At 45.8% G+C, this 23,978-nt stretch overlaps 1 protein-coding gene across 1 annotated transcript in view; it reads right to left on the bottom strand.

Annotated features, from left to right (window-relative positions):
• LOC133141977 (WD repeat and FYVE domain-containing protein 3-like) overlaps nucleotides 1-22,907 on the bottom strand; it is a 55,707-nt gene extending 32,800 nt beyond the window's left edge. The window contains exons 1-19 of the mRNA XM_061262859.1: nucleotides 22,704-22,907; nucleotides 21,632-21,755; nucleotides 20,130-20,239; nucleotides 18,110-18,271; nucleotides 17,208-17,400; nucleotides 14,807-14,993; nucleotides 14,379-14,545; nucleotides 11,934-12,401; nucleotides 10,984-11,085; nucleotides 9,096-9,289; nucleotides 7,542-7,999; nucleotides 6,404-6,487; nucleotides 5,514-5,694; nucleotides 4,711-4,925; nucleotides 3,579-3,691; nucleotides 2,550-2,787; nucleotides 1,690-1,775; nucleotides 724-975; nucleotides 309-490 (exon numbers count right to left, since the gene is read on the bottom strand). Of these exons, the coding sequence (XP_061118843.1) occupies nucleotides 309-490; nucleotides 724-975; nucleotides 1,690-1,775; nucleotides 2,550-2,787; nucleotides 3,579-3,691; nucleotides 4,711-4,925; nucleotides 5,514-5,694; nucleotides 6,404-6,487; nucleotides 7,542-7,999; nucleotides 9,096-9,289; nucleotides 10,984-11,085; nucleotides 11,934-12,401; nucleotides 14,379-14,545; nucleotides 14,807-14,993; nucleotides 17,208-17,400; nucleotides 18,110-18,271; nucleotides 20,130-20,239; nucleotides 21,632-21,755; nucleotides 22,704-22,883 (3,696 nt within the window). The 5' untranslated portion in view covers nucleotides 22,884-22,907. The remainder of the gene's footprint in view (nucleotides 1-308; nucleotides 491-723; nucleotides 976-1,689; nucleotides 1,776-2,549; nucleotides 2,788-3,578; nucleotides 3,692-4,710; nucleotides 4,926-5,513; nucleotides 5,695-6,403; nucleotides 6,488-7,541; nucleotides 8,000-9,095; nucleotides 9,290-10,983; nucleotides 11,086-11,933; nucleotides 12,402-14,378; nucleotides 14,546-14,806; nucleotides 14,994-17,207; nucleotides 17,401-18,109; nucleotides 18,272-20,129; nucleotides 20,240-21,631; nucleotides 21,756-22,703) is intronic.
• Nucleotides 22,908-23,978: the final 1,071 nt, after the last annotated feature.

The raw sequence follows: 23,978 nt of genomic DNA, 5'->3' as shown, positions 1-23,978 counted from the left end.
TCTCCTATCACCAAAGGTATGAAATATTGGAAAGAGTTCACTGTAACCATATGTCTCATAGGCGATAGAGATGACTAAGTGCATTTATGCATTTAGTTAAAATCCAACAAGTACATTATGCACATTGCACCAACATCTATATAACCCAAAGAGAATACTGGTCTGCACATTTCAAATGTTACTTATCCATGTTCACTCATAGCAGATTTCATAAAACCAGATTTGACACAAACAGTAACCGGCATTGACAAAACAAAATAAAATCTGTTTACAGGTGTGAAAAGAGGAGCCTGGGTGCCAGTCCCTACCTTGACCGTGTTGACCAGCTGCCCATCCATGTAGAGCGTGGCTGTGCTGTTCTTCAGCATGCCTTTACTCATCACCAACACCAGGTGGTGCCACTGTCCCTCGCTGATGAGGTCACCGCAGCGGAAACGAGCGCAGCAGGGCAGGATCTCGTAGAAAGAGGATTCCTCGCCGAAGTCATCCACTGTGGGCAAGGAAACGTACAGGTTCAGAACAGGCCTGTGTACACCAGCATGGAGGACGCACTGAAGGCCTCAGAAAAGCCCTCTCACCAACTCAGTATCGCCGAGCATCAAAAGCGTATGCTTTACCAAGCCGTGACATCTAGAGGTCGTTATATTGCAGGTGACTACAATACACAGGCAAGTTGCTCCAGAATGGCGCCCGCACGATAGAAACAGCAGGCCGGTTACTTGCCGTAGTTCTGCAGCAGCTCTTCTTTGGTGGAAACTGTGAGCGAGCGGTCCTTGGCGGACAGGACGATGGCCAGGCACACGTAGTGCTGCTCGGAGGAGGTGGCCCGGCGCACCACGGTCAGCAGACGCACGGGGTGGTTGTGGGGCGGGGTGCTGAAGCGCTCGATGCAGAACCAGGAGGAGTAGGTCAGGCCCGAGGGAGGGGGGAAGAGACGCTCACCTGCGGAGGAGGCGGGAGAATCAGCAGTCTGAACTGTGTACCGTACTGCAGAGGAGCCCACCCTAAACGTGAATGTACTAGAACAACCAGGCTATTTGGAAGATTTTCTGACAGTCTCAGCTCTTAATTCTCTTGCATGTTTAATGCAATTCCATCAAGCAATTGAAAATTAAATAAACAATGAATCATTGAACATGATGAAATATTGATACATAATGAAACCAGTGCATGAAAAAAGTCTGTTTTGGCTGTTTTATCAAGTGTTCCCTAAATTGCATAAGTAGCAGGAAACTAAATGCTTTTCTTTGTTAAGGAAACACAGGCAACATTCCCTGAGCAGTGACACTGCGAGACTCTGCCCTAATGGGAGACTGCAGTAATCTCACTGGACGTCTCTCCAGCAGGACTGAGGTCACAGGACATGAGCTGTGGGCTGAATATGCTGCCTCCAGCATCCTCCAGCTGCACCACTTCATTAATACTGCACTCAGAGCTCCTCGGAGATGGCAGGCCAGTTTGAGCTGTCTGGCTTCCTCCTTCAGGAGCCTTTCAGACTGGGCCACAGATCAAGCCACTCGACGACAATCGCCATTTTCTCCTGCCGAGAAAACAGCGCGGGAGGCTGGGTGCATGGTTTATTTCAGGAATGGCTGCTCTGTTTGTGTGAAGGGGATTGAGCGTGCGGAGGAGGGGAAGGCCATGTTTAAGGGCAGTACTCACCGTAGATTCGCTGATCCGATTCCGGACCAGCCCCATCGCTGACCCACCCCGGACATCGACCGTTAACGTTATTAGACGGCGCGTTGTGGGGTGCAAAGGCTGGGGGCAAGAAAGATGGAGGGTAAAAACTGAGGGATAAAAAAGGTTAAATTTTACATTAAATACTACACTCATCAGCACTTATAAAAGGGGAATGTCCCAGCGTGATGTTCTACTTGATCTGTGTTGTTTTAATATAAAATGAAAACATTAAAGACGTGTGCCAGGCAATCTCTGATATTCATATCTACTGTCCTCCAAACATGTGCAAAATTGACCAATCCTGAATGTTTTACTGGGAACAAAAAAATTTCACAGACCTCAAAGAGTTGTGTATGAAAAGTGTTATGCAGATAAAGACAAAATTACTCAAATATAATTTCTCTTCACTGACTCCCAGACACGAAGCACACAGTGAGACAGAAGTGAAGTGCTGAGACCGGCAGTGAGGTGTCATGTGGCTCGTAGGCCCGGAGGGAGAGGCTGAGGGAGTTATAGGGCTGTCACGACCGTCGTTCCCAGACGCTCGTTTTCATTAGGGAGAACGCACTCAGGAGCCAACGGGGAAACAACAAAGAGCCCCCAATCTGGGACAGAGAGGCAGTGCCATGCCTTCCTCCCAGAATTCAGATCAAATTAATCGAATAATTAAGAGTAGCCGCAGTACTGTCCATAAGTGTATTTGGGCTTGATATTACCCACTTGTGGTTTCACTGACCCTCTTCTCTAAGTGGACAGTGGGACTGAGAGGTCGCGTTGGATAAAGCCCTACGCTGTGGTCAGGAGCACACGTGATGAACGCAGGCGAGGGGTGAGGTGACGGGACAGGTCGTGTCCGGAGCGGGTCTCACCCGAAGCCTTCCAGGGAGGTGTCGAACTCCACGAAGGCCGGCGTGACCGCCGAGCCGTGCAGCCGGATGTCGTGCGGCGTCGTCATGGAGACCAGGCACTTGACCCGGGTCAGCGGCACCGTGCTGCCCTCGGCGGACCGGACCAGGCTGCGGCTGATGCGGTACTGGCTGTTGTCCTCGCTCACGGCGAACACGCTGTCGGGCCCGAAGCCCTCCATCGACATGGTCATGCTGTCTGCGGGAAGGCCCCACAAAGGCACACGTTAGCCCTCGACACGCTAAACGTCTGAGAAAGGCTGGCCTCCCTCCACAGGGGGCCAGAGAACAAAGGTTCACAGCTGCTTCTGTTCCAGGGTTAAACATTGCTTTCCCTCACTGCTGTGCCTGTAATTGTCTCCCAATGAAAATACGGAGACAGAACAGCGGTGAAATTAGCGTAGAATAACAGATGGGACAGACTGCCGTTTACGTTCCTTTTAGCAGTCTCTTCTCACAGACAGGCCTACACGCTTCTCCTGACTTGCCATCATCAGTTGATAAAACAGTTTTTCAGAATCTCCGGCAATTAGCTGCATCGTTTAAAAAAAACAAAAAAAAAACTTTAATTCAGTTCATCACCGGGCTGATTGCCTTCCTACAAGCTGCTGTGTAGCACAGTGCACATATTCAAATGCTAAAACGAAACGAGCATTTTACAGAAATACCTCCCAAAACAGCCATTTCCCAGCAAATTAAAGCAAAGGGAAATCAAATTCCATTCTCATTTCAGTCAAACATTCACTGCAGGGTAATTAAGTGCTGTAGTTCTGCTGCTGGAGCGAAATCATGGCCATTCAAATCGCACCTCCTTCCTCTCTCTGCCATTTACGAAACACTCGGTCCAGAACCGGACATTAATCACACATTTCACACAACAGTTTTCCGCAGGGGCACTGGAAATCATAGCAGGGTAACAGCAAATGAATTTAACAGCAAGGACATAAAGCACTGTCTCTGAGTAGTTATGAAGGCTCTGTGTTTTCTTACTTCTCATCTCTGCCTCGTAGCTGAGGGAGCTGGGCTTGTGGACCCGATACTGTTTCAGCAGCTTCTTGTCCCAGGCCCCACAATTCAATGGGTTGCCCAAGCGAAGGAATTCCCTGCAAAACAGGACAAAAGCTTTGACTGTACGGTGTCACTGTGCATTTATTCAGCCGTTAGACACAGAAGACCTCTCAATGAATTTCAATGTCCGCAAAACGGATTAGGAGGAGAAAGAAAGTTTATGCAGAATTTTATAAATAAATTAACAAGCATTCATTTCACTGTATTAATCCAGTCATTGGTATTTTAGAAGCTGAATTCTCACAGTATATACTTTAAAAAACATCCATAGCAATAACTAATTATGCAGAAAATTAAAACCAATAATTGTGAGAACCTCTGGGAGCCTGTATCCAGGAGCCACTTAATATGGATTTAGCCCAGAGTTGAGAGTGTGGTTCAGATGAATAAAGATGAATCATTGTCTACCTGCATCTTCAATCCACAAATACTCAAACAACACACTAGATGTCACCAGGATAATTTCATTAAATGCATCTAATATACAGTAATTAGACCCTTCTGACACCAGGGTCTTGGCACTTCACAATTTGGCGTTTATATTACACGTGACACCTGCTGAGAAGTCATTTCAGACATACTTTAAGATAGCACTTTAAGATTGAAATAGCCTAACTGAAGCCATCAGGCAGTGAAAGGTCAGCCTGCTGAGGACTGTGGGTAGTGTAGGCCCCTGGCTGTACTTGAGGGCCATAGGCTGCAGAGGATTGTGGGTAGTGTAGGCCCCTGGCTGTACCTGAGGGCCATAGGCTGCAGAGGATTGTGGGTAGTGTAGGCCCCTGGGTGTATCCGAGGGCCACAGGCTGCAGAGGATTGTGGGTAGTGTAGGCCCCTGGCTGTACCTGAGGGCCACAGGCTGCAGAGGATTGTGGGTAGTGTAGGCCCCTGGCTGTACCTGAGAGCCACAGGCTGCAGAGGACTGTGGGTAGTGTAGGCCCCTGGTTGTACCTGAGGGCCATAGGCTACAGAGGATTGTGGGTAGTGTAGGCCCCTGGCTGTACCTGAGGGCCACAGGCTGCAGAGCATTGTGGGTAGTGTAGGCCCCTGGCTGTACCTGAGGGCCACGGGCTGCAGGGCCTGGGAGGCCAGTCTCTCGAACATCCTCTGCAGGGGCGGGTGCAGGGGGTGGTCCTCGTCGCCCAGGGCGGAGCTGCAGCGCTGGAGCAGGCGCGAGTGCAGGCCGGCCTCACACAGGATCTGCTGGTTCCGCTCCGAGTGCACCAGCAGCTGCAGCATGTTGGCCACCGCCAGCTGCAGGTCCAGTGCATGCTGGGAGGCCAAGGAGACAGAGCCTGCGCTCAGTACTAAAGCATCGTGATAGATCTCTCATAATAGATCTCTCAGTACCGCAAAATAACATGCATCAAGCCACAATGCACTGATAGCCTGATATTGCATTACTCAACAGAAAAAATGGTATTATGTCTGCAGGAATTTCACGGTGAGTAGGATTAAGGGCAGCATATGAGCTTGAATGCTCAACATTGTTCACATTTTCACATCTGTACAAGATAAACATAACAGGGGAAAAACCCAAACAAAATAACTCTGTTATGTTTTTACCCTTATATAACAGGAAGCAACCCTCTTAGCCAGCATTATTTGACAATAAGACTTCCTCCACATTGAAAAATTCACCCACAGTGGAGCCGGATGGTGGAGCTTGTCTTTATTATCTGTTCAGATGTCTGGCAGGAAGCTCCTCAGATACAACAAAAATCCGAGTAAGGAAGTAAGGTGCCTGGATCCGTGAAGCTATACCAGCAGCTGTGTCATCGACTGTGATGACACAGCTTTCCACCTCCACAAACACTATGCTGAGGGCGGGCCCCGTCTCTGTGGGTGCAGAGGCCGTACCTCAGGCTGGGCCTCAGAGCTCACGGAGGCCAGGAGGTCCAGCATGGCCAGGCTCGCTCCGGGGTGGATGACCACCGAGTCGGGGGAATGCTGCGAGGGGTTCCCCAGATGGACCTTCAGCTCGGCCGACGATTTGGCAGGAAAGGTGGGAGCGGAGGCGGACACTCCGGGGTAAACGTGTCTGCCGGGGAACGGAAGGGAATGAGTTTAAAATTGTGGAGAACATTGGGAAACTGAATGTTTTCCGAGCAAATCTAAAATGTTTTAAAAACCTTGAGCCTCATCAGGGTTTCTGTTTCCCAGCCCTTTATTAGCAATTATAGTACATTTCGACAAACCACAGAAAATAACCGTAAAAAAGGACATTATGAAAGTGATTTAGGGTCCTCTTCACACTTGACTTGGCATGCTGCAGGCGCACAATGGTCACAGTGTCCTCATCTTCTAATCTCTTCACCAGTGAGTCTGACAACAGCTAGACCCTCTGTGACTGATGTTAGCTAAGCTGTGGTGTCTGACCAGGGCTGTTCATATCAAACATAATGCCAGCGCGCTACAGTGGCTGGCACTTCTTCTCCCACAGTGACCTCATACACGGACAGAACACACAGAATGCAGCGGTTTCGTGGCGGTGCAGGCGATGGGGATTCAGGCCCATGTCAGCACTGACCATCAGCCTGTCTGAGAGAGCATCAACAGGAGCAGGGGCCAGCTGACATGAGCACTGCACAACAACCAGGAAACAGGGCACAGAGAGGAACAGGAGGGGGAACAGAAAGAGAAAACAGGGGGGAGAGAGGAACAGGAGGGGGAACAGGAGGTGAAAACAGGGGGCAGAGAGGAACAGGAGGGGGAACAGGAGGAGTGTGGAAAACTGCAGAGTGCAGTACCTCTTCCTGGCGAGTGCCGGGGTGCCCCAGGGGGAGGGAAGGGAGGTCTCGTGCGTCAAGCAGGGGGGCACCTGCTCAGCACGGCTACAGAAGTACAGTGGGACACAGCCAGAGAGAGAGAGAGAGAGAGAGAGAGAGAGAAAGAGAGTCAGACGGAGAGAAAAAGGAGGGTGGGCAGTTAGTAACAGCAGAGAGCAGAGCACACAAAAAAGCACACAGCAAGAGAAAACTGCTAGCACACACACACACAGATATGCATAAACACGCACACGCAGCCACCTACACACAAGCACTACACACACCTAGACACACACAGTAGCGCAGGCAAGGAAAGATGGTACTGTAGTTGGAACAAAACTCTTGTTTTTCAGCTGTCAGAAGTTTGGAGTAGCAAAAAAAGACACCGTCAATCAGGAGTTATGCCTAATTATTTTCCCGTGGGGCCCAAAGCCATCCAGCTGAAGCACCTGCTCTTTCATCAGAGGATGACTGGCGTGCGAACAGAGCAGGTGTCTGTGTAATGACAGCACCCTCTCCAGCTCAGCGAAGAGGCTCCACTGATCACTGCGGCTCTGCCTCCGACAGGCTGGGATTAAAGACTTTTCTTTCGAATGAAAGTTAGCGAGAGCACAGCAGCAAGTTCCCACAGACGGAGCAGATGGCACCGCATCTAAACAATGATTTATGAGCACTTATCATAAAAAGCACCTGTATGTGAACGCTAAAACTGCAAGGACTGAACATGAGAAATCAACACAGGCGATCTCATGCTAATGCCTCAGAGCAGTACAGAAGACCAGCCACTAAAAGCACCATGGGAAATGAATGTAACTTTTGCTAAATCCTTATACCTTGTGTGAACACAAACCTAGTAAATAATCAGAACAGTATATGAAGATGAACACTATGCTCTATTTGTGTATACTGGCGAATAAGCCTAGAATAGCCTATTACTATTTGACACTCACATACTTTTTCTTTTCTGAAGGACGGTATCTGAGTATAGTACATATACGTAGATTGCCACAGTTTTACTTCACAAACTCTCATCTAGTTTGTACATAGTGCCATGTTATGGCGAATAAGTAAAATAACTAATATCAGAAAAACAACCCAACCCAAGATATCTTGCCCCTACCTGTCAAAGGAGTCGGTGGCCATCTTGTACAGGTAGATGAAAAGCTTGCTGCCGTGTTTGAGGGTGGGGCACACACTGTCTGAAGACACCAGCTCGTCCTCCAGAAGTCTCTGGAAGGGCTGGGCGTTGGAGGGGAACACAGTGGCCAGGCCCAGCTTCTTGGTGTCGGAGAAGCAGCCCAGCAGTCGCACGGCGTCGGCCAGGTTCTCGTACTGGATCTCGGTGCGGAAGAAGTGGGAGTTGGCAGGCTCGTAGCGCATGGCGGCCGTCAGCGTGCAGAAGACCGTGTGCAGCAGCTCAAACACCTGGTTCTGGTTCACCTTCTCCCAGCCGTTCTTCGGTGACGAGCACAGTGACCTCTCCATGGCAACCAGCAGGGAGGTCACATACACAAAGCCGCCCACCTTGCGGAAAACTGTTCGCGTTCGGTGGCTCTCTCTTAGGACCGCCAACAAGGCCTGGGATTAGAAAGGTCAGAGGTCAGAGGTTTGGTTACCAATAGGAGCATAATGTAGTGTAGCAGTGTATGACATTAAGGTGCTAGGAACAAAAAGGTTGCGGGTGCAATTTAGCGCCAATTCAGTGCCAGGTAATGCCATTGCAACTTTGACTGAGGCTCAATTATATCAGTAAGTATGTATACAGTATGGCTATAAACACAGACAGTGGATCTGGAAAAAAGTACAACAAGGAAATAAACAGAAATCACCCCAGACTGGGAATTATAGCACAGAAAGAATTGTGTCTTTGAAGCTTTCGATTATCACTGTGTTTCAAATGCAGAAAAAAGCAGATTACTGCTAGGTCAGAAATCTCCCTGATTGCACTGTCTGCCCTAATCTAAAAAGAAGAAGAGGGAACACAATAGTCAAAGAGATTTAGCACTATTTACACCAAACTACACTTTCTGTGCCAACATGTGACTTCTATCTATCTGTCCAGTGAAATCAAATGAGAAGAGCCTGCCTGAGATTAAGAAAATAATTTTTAAGACATCAGCGAAAGCTGACTGCAGCTTTTAAACTAATATGGCAGAATTAAACAACATGTTTTAATTTCTTGAGAAAATAAACACATATTGGAACTGATCTTGGTCTATTCGCAGTGTAGGAAGTAATTAGCACAAATTGCAGGTATGAAGTGGAAAATTAACTGATTTCAGCATTGAAATGGTCTATTGAATAGACCTAATCGAATTTGTGTGTGGTTTTTTGAGTATTAGGCTATTAACACAGTTGTTGCTCCCTTCACAATACAAATTAAATTGATCCAAACTTCTCAAACAGGGAAGAAGGACATGCTGTGGATTTTGCTTAGAAATGTATTGTGTGGATACATCAGTGCAAAAATATAATGTCATTTAATGTCTTATAGAGAGTCATTTGCACAGAGGCTGGAAAATACAAAGTCAAATGGTTCTGGTTCCAGTAATAATCTCTAAAGTAAAAATGTTTCCCATAAGCCCTCAAGGCGAAAGGAGAAGCAGGAAATTGTGGGATGTGTGGTAAAGGGCTGAAAGTGTGAACAGAGAGCGGGGGTTATACCCTCTCTCACCTTCAGGATATCGGTCTTGAGCTGAAGCTCTGTGGCGGGTGCGGAGTGCATCAGTCCCAGCAGAGTGCCCATGTCATCGTCTCCGCTGGGCGACAGCACCAGCTGCTGGATGATCATGAGCGCCTGCTCACGGCACTGACGGTACTTCACTATGTTATGGACACACCTGGCACCGCCAAACTCCCGGAACAAACCTGAGACAGGTACGGGGGGAGGGGGGAGAGGGAGGGAGAGAGAGAGAGACAGAGGAAGAGAGAGGGAGAGAGAGAGACAGAGGAAGAGAGAGAGGGAGAGAGTGAATAAAGCATTTTGAATGAGTCACCGGCATCTGCTCAGATGCAATGGGATCAGGAAAAAATGCATTGGATGCGTCTCTTTTTATCAGAAGATTAGTTCTGTAATAATTGAGTAGACATGAGTATTGGAAATAATTGAGAAACACTGCAAGATGCAATCTAAATCTGAGGCAATCTGCACAACTCTGTAAAACACATCAAAAGCGAGAGCCTTGAAATCTTCAAGCGCCTCTTTCTAAAAGGTTGCGTTTGGTTTAGCATTGTGTGGGTGGTACCAAGTTAAAGGTACCACGACCTATACCAAAATACAGCTGTTGAAACTAATTTGAAGAAAGTACTAAGGATGAATGTTCACCTCCACCCACTTATAATAATAACTTTTTGTTAAATTAGTCTGCTCCAAAAGTGCACTCTTCCCACAAGTAGGGAAACTTACTTGCAAAACTGACTCAGAGTTCAACTAAACTCCGAAACAAACCAAATCTTTATTCATTGAAGCCACGACAAAGAAGCAGTAATAATGAGCTTTTCAATTGATTCACATGGATCACAGGCAGAATAAACATCAACTTTGTTAAGCTTTCAAGCAACTGCCAAAGATGTATTCGTAACTTGCATTCATGCTAGCATGGTTACATTTTCCAACAATACCAACATATAAGGCAAACTATTTGACTAAACTGATTTTCAAATATACACTCATATCATTCTAGTGCGGAAATTTAAAGAGTGCGTAGCACGGATCATTTGTAACTCATATGATAACATCAGTACCCATCAGTCAGAGCACTTTCATGGACACAAATTTAACTGAGCCAATCAGTCAGTCAGTCAGTGCAGACTCAGTGATTAAGGTCCAGGATGCTGCTTGCATAAAAAGCCCTGTGCTTCCTTCCAGAGAACTGACTCAATCAATATTGTAATTACTGCCACTTAACACCCAGGTTTAAACATTCCAGTGCACCCTAAATTAGACAACATAATCTCAACTAAGAAGGGAAGCCAACACTTTCTGACGTCGCTGTGAATACGGTGAATAATTTATAATACTTATTTACTTTTTAATACCTTGTAGAGCCGGTCAGGGACTTCAAAGTCGGGTTTGCTGAGGTAACCTCAATAACCTGACATGAACTCCGAGAGCCTGCGAACAGGAAAGTAACAGCCCAAACAAGGCAGCCATGCCTCTTTCAATCCCAAGCGAACAGACCCAGTTCCCTGTTTTCTCCTCCCCAGAGTAACAGAGGTCCAGCTGGCCTGGCCTTCACCCAAGGTAAAGAGAACACGGGGCAGAGCCCTGCTGTTCCCGGCAGCTTGTCAGCATTTACACCACCGGTCACAAGTTGCTATTTGCATAAGCCCCTCTCTTACCGAGTCATCCATCATTTGAACAAACCCGTCTCCTGCGTCTTCCTTCACACTGAAACGTGCATACATCTTCATTCTCCAAACAAAAGAGGCAGGGGCAGATAACATGATCTATCAATGGATTACATCTGAAAGTGAGTGCAGGGAGTTGAGGGAGGATGAATGGGTGAGGAGGGCTGACGGAGGCGGGGAGTGGGGCGGGGAGTGGGGCAGTGAGCACGCACCGGCGTTGGTGTTGGACCCCTGGAGCAGAACGGTGAGCGTTTCCATCACCAGCCAGGCCAGCTGCTTCTGCTCCTCCGCCACACTGTTGTTCTTCGCCTCGCCTGACACAGAGGAGGCAAACCACCAATCAATGACCATCCTCAAAATACACACCCGTCTCTGCGCACATAATGAACACAGTTCATCACGCAACTTCATAATGACATGTGCAATTTATTTATGAAGTTAGGATCAATAGCCTTAGGCAGGAAACCTAACAATGTTTTTACAGATAAGCCCATTCAACTCGAAATTGTTTTATTAAAGCCCATCTTATACCAAAACTTCAAATACGCTATACAACGTAAATTGTTAGAGCAATTTACATATCATTAGGTCTTTAGCATAAGCAAATCCCTTTCATCAGATAATCACATAATTAAATGTCATTATCGAGAGAGTTTAAAATACTGCACAGTTTGAAACCAGCCCATTAAGTCAGAGCAGTTTCATAATGAGCACACTGTAAAATGAATAAACGCACCAGAAAAGTTGTTTTTCTGGACATAACAAGCATTGAGGACCCAGCTTTGTAAGGGCCACAGTGTGGAAAGTAAAATGGTGGGCACCGAACACCCAGCTGGGCAGGGAGATTTGTGTAGGGCCAGAGAGTCCACTGCGCTATGCACCAGAGACCTTGACACATGCGATTCCTTTACAAGACACAATTCTGAGGCAGAAACTGTTAGCACCACAATTAATGGGAGGTAACACAGAACCCAAAGTTATAAAAATAAAATCAAACCTACAGTCACTAATACATGCGTTTCTGTGTGCAGCCAACAACACAACAGAACCCTTGTGAACTTTAGTTATGTAAGCAGGACGTACTCATTACATTTACAGTGCATAGCACGTTATTTAGCAGACACTTTTATCCGCAGGGCGGAACCAGGCCAGGCCCCCTCACCGTGCTCGTTGTGGGCCTGGGTGGGGTCCTTCATCAGGGCGGCGTACTTGTGTAGCAGGTTGACCAGGACCTCCAGCAGGCCCACCTCACGGAAGACCTCACTGAAGATGGAGTCGTGGCGGCTGAATTTGAGCAGGGTGCGTGTAGCCGTAATGCTGCACTGGTACGAGGAGCTGGCCTTCAGCAGCACGCTCACGCTGAACAGCTCCTTACAGGGGACGTAGTTCAGGCTGAACACCACAAACTCCAGCAGCTCAAAGTACTTGACCTGGGCCTCGGGCAGCCGGGAGATCTTCTCGCCGAACTGCGAGAGCGTGTTCTGGGCCTCCAGGATGAAGTAGTTGGCGTTGTCGGCGATGTAGATGTTGGCGATGGCGTCCAGGATGATGCCGGTGAGGCGGCTGCTTTTGGCTTTTAGGAAGGCGTTCTGGAGTACGGAGAAGGCGTGGATGTTCCTCACCGTGTGACCTGGGGGCGAACAGGAAAAGCAGCAGAAATGAACATGAATCCATCAAGCACCCTCAGCAGAGCACACCTCACTGACTCACAACCTGACTGACCTGGGTCAAATACGTAACTGTTGGATTGAAATACTTTTCTGTGCTGGATTGACCGTGCTTGGCGCAATTGACCTGTGTGCGCAATTGGCGCCAACCAAGAGGATCAGAAGGTGGGGTTTGTACTTTTTGAGAGCATTTCATCAGTTAAAAAAAAAAAAAGAAAAAGACAGACAAGCTCAGTACAGCATAGAAAAGTATTTGAATACAAAACAATTACTATGACCCAGGTCTGATGATCACAAATGCAGGGGAAAGCGCCAAAGACCCTCATAGCTTTACTTAATTTCCCGGACTTGGGAAGCACCTGCTGTGACCAGAGGTAATCTGGTGCTTGAAGCAGTAAATTGCAAAGCAGCAGATTCGTAAATGTTCAATCCCTACAGGCGCAAGCACAGGCATTGTTCCAAACTGACACATTCTCTATTCTACAAAAATCAAAGGGCTATCTTTCCCCGGTGCCCTCCCCGTTCATAACTTCCTCGGGGGTAGGACCGCAATGTGCTGTTCTGTCCTGCGCGGTGATAAGAGAAGATCTGAACGTGGCAGCTTGCTCAGTGATTCTCCGCTGTGACAGAGTGAGACGGAGGAGGGGGAACAGATAAGACAGGAGTGACGCAGGAGCACTGCAGCTGGGGGGGACAGGTGTGAGCGGAGCTTCAGTGGAACCTCTGCCACAATCCTTCTCAACAAATCCTCAACTATTCACCCAGCTCAGCTCGCTCTGCTGAATGTCACATGGAGGTGAATGTCACAAAGAGAACATGTTCACAATATATTCATGAATTCAAAGTCAATTATAAGCTATTTTCTTTACTAAGAAAGATAAGAAACATTTTTATTTTTTATTTAACTGTTTAACTGAAAATGTTATTTTCTGTACTAGCCTACAGTCGTGTTGCTGCACAGCTCAATACTGGGCACTAGATGATGGCAGTGAGCCTGATGGTAAAACAGTAAATCCTTTGAAAACCAACTAGTCAAATTGCGGAACTTTTCTTCTTTCGCTCAAAATGTATCTTTAGTTGTAAAACGTTGACACTGCACCCATGTGTTGGAGATAAAAAGGCATACATACTGTATGATGTAAAAAAAACCGTATGAAACAGGAAACTAATACCCAGGAAGCAACTGGAACTGTTTATTGTTCATGCTAAATGGAACATGCTTTTGGCTTCAGAGAATAAATAAAAAGCCCCAGAAATATGCCCTACATCCTCGAACAACAACACTGAAATTTTCCTGTGAAATGGCTTTTAATCAGTTCTCACATCTATCCAAGTGATATGCGAGGGAAAGCAAAAACATGAAAACCAAAAATAGTTTGAAAGTGTTCAAGACATAAAAACAGACGTTTCAGTAATCATGGGCCTTCATCAGGTCTCTGAGAAAAATAATTCTCATGAAGAAGTAGAGTATTGTTACTTTTCCTTTAATTAAACCAAAAACAGGAACCAAACATGAGGCCAGACAATGCAACATGAAACATAAGTGGCCTCAGCAGTGGTATGACTCCTACTATGAGTACTGAACTCCTACACCCGAGATGAACAAATCACAAATCTGTTTGCACTCGTGCTCATGGGAAACACACAATTCTTCATACAATTGTTCATACGCAGCAAAGCTCTTTAAGCCAACGTATGCCTGCTGAGGCACTATGTTATGCTAGTCAAGCAGTAAAGCATATCTAAATGTCATGAAATGAGACGTAAACTCAAAAGTAATGTACTTTCCACTAATGCATAATAAAATAATAACAAATCGGTCTAGAAGATCACAAGGGGCGTGTTGGAAGGTGTGCCAGGCTGAAAGAAACAATGTCAATCAGTGGCATGACACATTAAAGACATAACTGCAGGTCTCCTGAACTGGACACTGAACTCACCTTTGCAGGACGGCTGCGGCACCACGAAGCCAGGCAGGAGGAAGGGCGCTCCAGTGGTGAGACCAGCAGGCTTCAGCTCGCTCACTCCGTACGTGGTGAGAGACGTCACCAGGTTAACCAGGTCCTTCAGAGCATCTTTGGAATCGTCCTCTTTGGCCTGTTCTAACCTGAAATTAAAAAAGGATCAGGTTACTGTCAGGTGCGTGTATCCTAAATATATAAAAGCATAGAACAGGGCACCTGTTCAGAAAATCAATAATAATAATCATCCAAATTGTTTTTACATGTTTCAAAGGACTACACTTCCAAATAAAACTCAAATTAAACTCATAATCTAGAGCAGTCATTATATTAAGAATTCCGCAAGCCCTTGTTTGTTTTTCCACGTGTGGTCTTAGTCATAGTCTTAGTCTGATGCCGAAGCTTACCTCAGCATTAGGTCACAGAGGAATGTATACCCCTGGCAGATGCGGAAGTCATCCAGGAGGGTCTGGGACACATCACTGGAATCCTTCAGGAAGCAGGAAAGACCAGCAAACATCTCCACGATCTCCAGGGGTGAGAGGTCATCTGACTGCTGCATGTTCTGGATGCAGGTGGACAGACACTCTTTCTCTGAGGGGAAAACACAGGTCTATGAGGCTGGCATCAAACAGTGATTAATTATCATATGCTCAAATTAAAAGATTTACAGATCCAACACAAAGACCCACAGGGGGGATTCAGTGAAATGCACTTACAATCTTTGAGGGCATATGCAATTAAACCAAAGCCTCAGGATTAATCCAGCACTGCATCTCATTAAGGGCTACATCTCACTACCACAGCTGGAAATTAGAGGCTGGCATCAGTGAGAATTTGTTTTCATGACCTGTCTGGCACTACGCCTTGCTCCTGGTTTGTTGGTTTGCCTTTTTCATGCTTAAAGTATTTTATTGGTTGTACATTTCATATTGGTTGCACAGTTCAATGTTCTCCATTGTACAGAAAGATACAAAAACATGGGAATATAGACTGCTGCTAGTTTAAGATTGTATACTGTACTTAAGGAGATAATGAATTCAATTTTTGTTTAATTGGTTTAATTGTAGTACACTACAAAAATCCCCAGACCCAGGTCAAGTGTGCTTGTGCTTGTAAAAATATAGCCTAAGGATTTTTTTTTAATTGGATTTCATCATTGCAACAGTTTCAGTTTCTGCAACGTTTCTCAGTTTAGGCTACCTGCAGCCTGTTATTGTGTTAATAACAGATCTGTGCATGGACCAATACTGTACAGGTATGAACAGGCAATAATACGGTGTATACATAGTACATAAACTTTCTTTACTGCAGCAGCAGCTGCCAACATTCGAAGAACAATTTTTAATCTTAATATTGATGAATCTACAAACTTAGGCTTCCATGAAATTCATACAAAGTTAACTTGTAAGGAAAAAAAACGGTCTTGAGGGTGTTGTATAATTTCAGTATTATACAGAAGCTAATGGTAAAACACATAATCATATTTGTCATTTCCAAGGACATTGACTTATACGGCCTGCTTTGCTTTACTTCTATAGAAAACTGTCTCAGACTTGAGAAACCTGTATTTGATAAAAAAGGGAGGTTATTATTCAGCACTACACAATAATAAAATGTTTGAGGCAGAATGAACAACTGAGATAAGTGTGGTACAGTACTCTATGGAGCCAGTTGTTTTGAATGCTGTCTTCAGGAAGCAAAAATACTGCAATGACTAACTGATTCAACCATGCGCAAGCTTCAGTACTTCAGTATGTATGACATTTTCAGGTCAAATATTTTCAGACCGTTAAACTTAACAGAGCTTGAACCTAGGGGCCAGTTCTTCCACTCTCTTCGGTAGCCATTTTACATGTATATCCAGTCCAGAAAAACACTATTTGTTCCATAGCCCTGGATTTATCCTTAGTTCCCAATGAGGTCTACCTTGCTTGACCTTCCCAAATCACATATCCTCTATTTTTAACTATGTTTCCTACTATGTGTTCCCCACCAACACTAACCTCAGATTTCATCCCAACTGAATCTCAGCTCTCATGTCACTAGGACTGAAAATACACAGGACCTGCACTTCTGCGCTTACACTGAAAACTCCTCCCCAACTTTCCCCAACGATACAAGCAAAGCACATTTGAATGAATGGAAATGTAATATGCTTATAAATTGCCACTTTCATAGATTCTCCACAGTTCTCTGGCGTCATTAACGTAAAACAAGAATGGAATCATAATAAGTCATACGGCTTGGGTAAGAACACAAAGTGTCGCAGCAGAGGCATACAGAATCCCCAAGCTCCCAGCACACCATGCACACACAAACACGCACGCGCGCACACGCGCGCACACGCGCGCACACGCGCGCACGCACACAGACAGACGCACCATGGATGTACTTGACCAAGTTGACACTCAGCCCATGGCGGAAGATGGTCATCAGTACCTCCCCATTCTCCACACGCACACACACACGCACGCACACACACACAGACACAGACACACACCATGGATGTACTTGACCACGTGACACTGAGCCCATGGCGGGAGATGGTCATCAGCACCTCCCCGTTCTCCACACGCACACGCACACAGACACAGACACAGACACAGACACAGACACAGACACAGACACACACACAGACACACGCACACACAGACACACGCACACACACACACACGCACCATGGATGTACTTGACCACGTTGACACTGAGCCCATGGCGGGAGATGGTCATCAGCACCTCCCCGTTCTCCACACGCACACGCACACGTACACACACACACACACACACACACACACGCACACGCACCATGGATGTACTTGACCACGTTGACACTGAGCCCATGGCGGGAGATGGTCATCAGCACCTCCCCGGCGCTCTTCCTCCAGGGCAGGTTGTGGGGGGGGCACCAGGAGGTGATGGCACTGAACAGCAGCTGGAGGTCGTCCTTCTGGGCCAGCTCCTCAGCCGGGGACACAAAGCTGCACAGCTTGACCAGGATCTGATACACACAACGCACACTTCATCAGGCAGGTCTCCTGACTGTAACTCCATACACATTTAATATACTGAGCATGGAAGTGCGTAAGACAACAAAATAATTTAGCGTGACATAATATATCAGACGCAAAAGCAACACAATAGCATATAATAATAACGTATTCATATGAGCACAAGGCCCATTTGAACAGGCTGTGTTATTATGTAGTTATCCGGGGGTCTCTGACGGATATTGCCAGTGGGATCAGATGATGTGTACGTGACCGCCATGCGTACGACAGGCTGTGGCTGTGCAGAGTCAGTCAGTGACAGCACTGTGCCTTCTGCTTCCCCTCAGCTCTCAGCTCTCAGCTCTCAGAGCTCAGAGCTCAGAGCTCAGAGCCCAGCCCTCACACTGGCACTGGAGCATGCACTCACAGGAGCCCAGGGAGGGAGGGAGGGAGGGAGATACAGAGATACAGAGAGTGAGAGAGACGGAGAAAGGCAGAGTGGAAGAGTGAAAAAGAGAGCAAGAGAAAGAGCAAGAGAGAGACAGAGATAGTGACAGAGAATGAGGGATAGAAAACAAATGAGTGAGACAGAGAAAGAGAGCCAGAGAAACAGAGAATTAGAGTGAGAAGGAGCAAGACAAAGACAGAGAGAGAGAGAGAGAGAGAGAGAGAGAGAGAGAGAGAGATGGAGAGAGACATAAGCTGTTCACATTGTCGAACCTGCACAAATACTTTCTGCAGCAGGGCTCGGCGGTCGGCCAGGGGCAGCTCTGTCTGTGCTGCCCCCGGGACTTCGGGAACGAGTGGCAGGTCAAAGAACAGGTACAGACACTTCACCAGCGTGGAGGGAACTGACATCGTGGTCATGCAGTCCACCGTTTTCTGCAGAGAAACAAAGGCAAAACTCATACATGCAGGAAGCGTTAACTACTCAAAATGACCACTGACTGTCAGACTGAAAGATCTTTAAAACACTTCCTATTTCCCACGTCCTCTTTGCTTTACAAAACCATGTCCATAACCAGCAGGGCCTAAAGACTCCATTTTAACTCTCCCCATCCGATGTTACAGAAACACAGTGAGTATATTTACACACCAGACATAGCCGGACATTTATGTAAATTTGTGTTGCAGCGGGTCTCAGGTGTGTGTAAAGTGAGACATAACCAGCAATGATTAAGCAAAATTTGAACAGCTGACACCTGCTCCAGTGAATGTAATTAAACAAAAATAATGGAAGCAGGGTCCCAAAGCAAATGAGCCTAGAATAACAGAATCCAACCTGCTCATCTGCTTGCAGTGGTGGGGTAAATAAAACCAGAGCCCACAACACGCTCATCCATGCAAATGAGCCGCATAAATTTATCGCACAAACAACTCGTATTTAAACGCACATGTGCGCAACCAAATGTATCAAATGGAAAAATAAGGCACTATCTTGAGCTGACTGATGCATATCCGATGTTTCAACTTAATGCAAATGATCGGATTATGCAGTTGTTCACAGAACATAAACTGCCGCAAACGACAGCGCTGTAAGATAAATGCTGTCAGACCTGGGTCATGGCAAGTCAGTATGCACGGGAAGCACTGCATTATTTACGTTAGGGCACACCAAACATAAACAAAATAAGTAATGTTAATAGTAGTGAACAAACACAAGGCCTTCCTATTTCACAAAAAGAAACATTTACAATAAATACACCTCTCAAGTTAAAAAATTACTGAAAATATTTAAATAAGATAATAGAATGTTTCCCCATAGACTGCAGAAAAAGATTGGAACCACCACCCAACAGAAAGCCTGTATCATTCTGTAATTGTTTAGCCCGCATTAGGAGACTCATTATTAACCAACACCCAAAATCAGGTATAAGTGATTTCAGGCAACAACATAAAAAGCACAGCATGCCCCTGCAAGGCTAAGACTTAAGCTAACAGTGCCTTCACCCAGCTAGAGACCTGCAAATGAAGATACTGAACATAAACACTAACCAATGTAGTAAAATATAATTAAAAAACGAAACTGAATCAACCATTGAGCCATAGCTACAGTATGCACACTATTATGATTTCACTGGGTTACCATGATGGAGTGAATAGATTTAAGCATTTTAATTTCATACACAGCATTTGTTTGTTCATTTCACTGGTGTTGGGGAAACATATATCCCTTGAAGGTCAAACTCTTTGTTGGGTTAAGGGCAAGGTGAAATATCCTCAATATAAGGGCTGTCAGAAATCTCTTCTGACTCCTGGTGAAGAGGGGAGATAGTTTATATCTCTTACATGCCAGCTCCCTGACAGGAACCTGGAAACCCTGTGAAGGGATGAATGGAATGGGAGTGCTGAAAACAGCCCATGAAGGCCATCCTTTTACAGTGTGAGAAAGGGCTCTGTTGTTCTCATGACATCAGTAGGGGTGAGGGAACCAGGGCAGCTTTTGCTCATTGGCAACTTGAGTTTAGAATACCAATTGATGTCATGTAATTTAACCCGGCACGACACAGCTAAAGTTGCTTAACCATGAAGGACCACGCCTCTCTAAAACATAAATACTAAAAACCTGGACATAACAGCTTGAACGTGAAGGTTTGAATTTCAAACTGCCACTGGTTTTGAGAAATAAGTGTAGCTGGTTTGTCATCCACAACAGCAGCAGTGCAAAAAACCTGCTCAGATATGAAGAATGACACCAGTCCCGCCACGCCCACACCTTCGCAGCCCTCCAATCACAGACCTGTCCTGATGAAGCGAGCAGGTTAATGGTAGTAAGCAGCATCCAGCCCCGGCTGGCTTCCTCACTTTGGTTCACCTCCAGAAACTGCACAATGGCTCGACTGGCAGCCTCTGTGTGGGAACAACGCACATACACACACAGACATATTATACCACTTGGACACCAAAATGGCAGGTAAATGTCAGATGATGTTAGTGGGTGGGTGAAAGGGGGTGGACATGCGCACCTGCATGCCTGTTGAGAATGGACAGGGAGTGGGTCTTTGCATATTGCCGTTTTGGTTGGGGCACATGAACGTTTTAGCATTCTTACATGTTATTTGGCTGACACTTTTCAAATAAACAGCAAGCCTCTTTCTTAGCAAGGATATCATTCACAGTGAGACGCGAAAGGGGAAAGACAGATGTTCAATTTCCTCAGCCTGCTCGCTAAGATGTGTGGAAGTGCTTTAATGCAGTAGCCCAAACATCCGTAATTAAAATAAAAATGTTGTCGACAGTGCACTTTCTTTGAAGAGAGAACACTTGGGTACTGTAGAGCACTCCGCAGCAGTGCCAAATCTGTGATGTTCCAGAGACTCTGAAATAATCACACCCCAAATTAAACCAAATAAACACCTCAGATACAGCTAATCTACTCATGTCAGGTTGCATTATTACAATATTATATGACACGCAGAGGGACAAACCAGCTGTGCAATTATGAACAGTGCTCTACTGTTTGCTACTGATATTTCAGAATGTACCGGAATACCCTGGCTGTGATGGGACTGCTGCTGAATAAACACTGTCATTCACACTGCTTCAAAGCTAAACACACTTATACAAATTGTGCGGCACAATTATGAAATGAGATTAACTGTTTTCCAACACCTGTCTGTACTCAAATTGGCTCAAATTGTTAGGTTATAATTTTCGTAATAGTAGTCAACAAACTTAAAACTGTTTTTAGAACTGCATCTTTGTACACACAGTGAAGTATATATTTTTTTTAATGTAGTTTGTTTTGAAGTAAAGAAGGCATCATTAGATTCCTAAACCTTTGCAAGGTGCTCTAAGAAGGCACCCAGCTGGCGTCTACAGCCACATGGGAGAAAGCACAAACAGGAAAGTCACATCATACACCCCAGATGAAGGCCACCACATGGAGGCTTCCTGCAGCTGAAATATGAGAGAATGTGCCATGGATGTGTATTTATTCCTTAACAAAGGTATGCACCAAGGGCATAGAATGAAGGGACAAGAGTGCACATGTTTCCAAGAATGTAGGCTGCAGCCTGTGAGTCTATATGAGCTTACATGTTCAATATTCCAGTCTTTTCAGAGTGCAACTATGCAGAGATCAAAACCAGAGTATATTAAATTTGAAAGAAGCAGAGCGTCAGACTTTGCGGATAAAGAAACAAAGATATTTCCAGAATCCTTCCTCCCTCAAGGCTCTCAGATACTCCAGTAACATGGAGGACATGGGTTCACAACACACTGTTTCTGAAGTCTGTGCACCTGTTGATTTATTGGAGGCTCTTCGTCGGATCTCGGTCACCATCAGCCGGGACACCTGGGTGGTGAACTGCAGCAGGTCAGAGAACTTCTCAGTCATCGTACTGGGCGGAGCATTCCCAAAAACCTGCCACGTGGGGAGGAAGCGGGAGACATGGGATCACAATCCTTCCAAAGGAGGACACCTGGGATGTTCCATTCCAACCATCTTTAGACATTTCAACTTGAATTGGACTAAATGGCACATTGGCTGCCTCACACTGCACAGTATGTTCTGCAAAGCAACAGCCTCAGCCTGTTTTTAAACAGCCTTTTAAAACGTCTCACCCTTCAGTCCAGCATCACATAACTACTTCCCACGCAAATGGGGTACTCAGTGGGGGTTCACTGCCTATCAAGTGAAACAGCTTAGATGAGCAAAGAGTAACGTTCTTATTCCCTCCAACATGAATCACCGTTAAAGACAACCAAATGAGTTAGCACATATGTTCAGACATTTGTACACAGTCTGAGCCCATGCATCATCAAACTGCCAGCTAGACACAAATGCCTTGTTTCATCGGTAGCTGGAGTGTATCTGAACACAGGCTAATGCCATTGCTTGTTGACGTATGTATACTTTTAAAACAAATCAAAAGATAGTTGTCACTTACACTTCAGGACTCGTCCCACACTACCCGGTGTGCCTCATTGGAGAATTCAACTCTTAAGTGTTCTGCATACAAGCCTCTTACAACCTCTTACAACCAACCAATTATGTTGTGTTTATTCTTTACAAAGAAAAGTCAATATTAACAGAGAATAAAAAAGTTAGGAGACTTCCATGCCGTCTTATTTCATTTTCTGGTGCTCAATGGAATTGCTGTGCCCTTGAGGAGACATTTACAGTAACAGAAGCACACATCTGCTACAGACAAAGACAGCTACCACTCAGGACAGTGAACAGGTATGCATGCATTAAATAAGCACATACAGTTGCCTCCAGCCTGGACCCGGTTTGGTCAGGTTTGTTTGTTTACTGGAGCGGGAGAGGTCAGCCGCTCACGGTCACCAGCCTGTCACCCCAGGCACTCACCCGGTTGAAGACGGGCAGCATCATGTACAGCTTCTCCTCCTGCTCCTTCTGGGTCATGTGACGGGGCGGGTGGCAGAGCTCGGAGAACAGGCGACGCAGGTGCATCAGGCCCAGGGCGTTGTCCTGGGGGCTGCACTCCTCCTGCCGTGGCCGTCCCATGATCCTCTTCACCATGTTCATGTTGAGCGGCTTCTTCAGGACAAAGCCCGCCCTGGCAGGGGGAACGCAGAGAGGGGGATTGAGGAAGAGAGAGAGAGAAGAGAGTATGACAGGTAGAGGGAGAAAGGGAGGAGGAGGAAGAGAATCTGTCACTGTTTACGCAGGTAGAGGCAACACCAAACCGTCAAGAATGTTTGTGTCAGCTGACACTTTAACATCAAACAGCATAGATCTGTACCTCACCACACAGCCTAACAGGTTCCACATTGTCACATTCATCACATCTTCTGCAACAGCTCTACATTTAATCTGACTTTGGTTCACACCATTTGCGAGTGAGATTTAATAACCACTCATGTATCTGATACTCCCAATTCCTGTGCCATATTAAGAAAATTTCCAAAAATTACAAAATATTAAAAAAAAAGAAAAAAAAAAAGCATGGTAACTGTATTTAACAGAAATGAACATGAAGTATACTAATAATTTTGCATGAACACAAAATTACCATTAAATAATATCTTTTTCCAAAAGTCCAGCAATGAAATAAACAAACCCCATGGGTTTTTCCCATCAAAAGGAGAGCAGAATTTTGAGAAAACATATGGTAGGTGTTAACTGGCAGTGTTGGGAAACTATGTGCACACAGATCACTTGGGATTTTTTTATTTTTGTGTGTGGGTAGATAATGATGAGATATAGAACTCCTGAAAATGTGTGCTTCAAACTCTATTTTGTTTTGCTGGTTGAACACTTTTATGTTCGGTTGTTTATATCTTACACTAACCCTAGCCTTCCCGCCACAGGGCTGCAGTGAATTCCATATTCGACTCCACAGTTTTTGAGAAGCCTATTTCTGTGCTGTGTGTTTTTCTTACATTTGGTTCTACGGAGAACAATGCTGCTCATCACTGAGGAGCAGCGTTTGTTTTGGGGGGAAAATTGTGTCTGCCACAAAAATGACCTTCCTGCACATCTGGGTACAAGCTGCTCTCTGATATGAACGGGGAAACGGCAGACCTTATGGATTCTACCAAAATCAACTTCAAGACTTGGGAGTGGGCGGTAATATGGTGACTAAAGTCTATACAGGAAATACAGTATTCTAAGCTCACA

This window comes from Conger conger, chromosome 12, assembly GCF_963514075.1.
Source record: "Conger conger chromosome 12, fConCon1.1, whole genome shotgun sequence".
NCBI classification, from domain to species: domain Eukaryota; kingdom Metazoa; phylum Chordata; class Actinopteri; order Anguilliformes; family Congridae; genus Conger; species Conger conger.
This window is presented reverse-complemented; position numbering and strand designations above follow the sequence as displayed.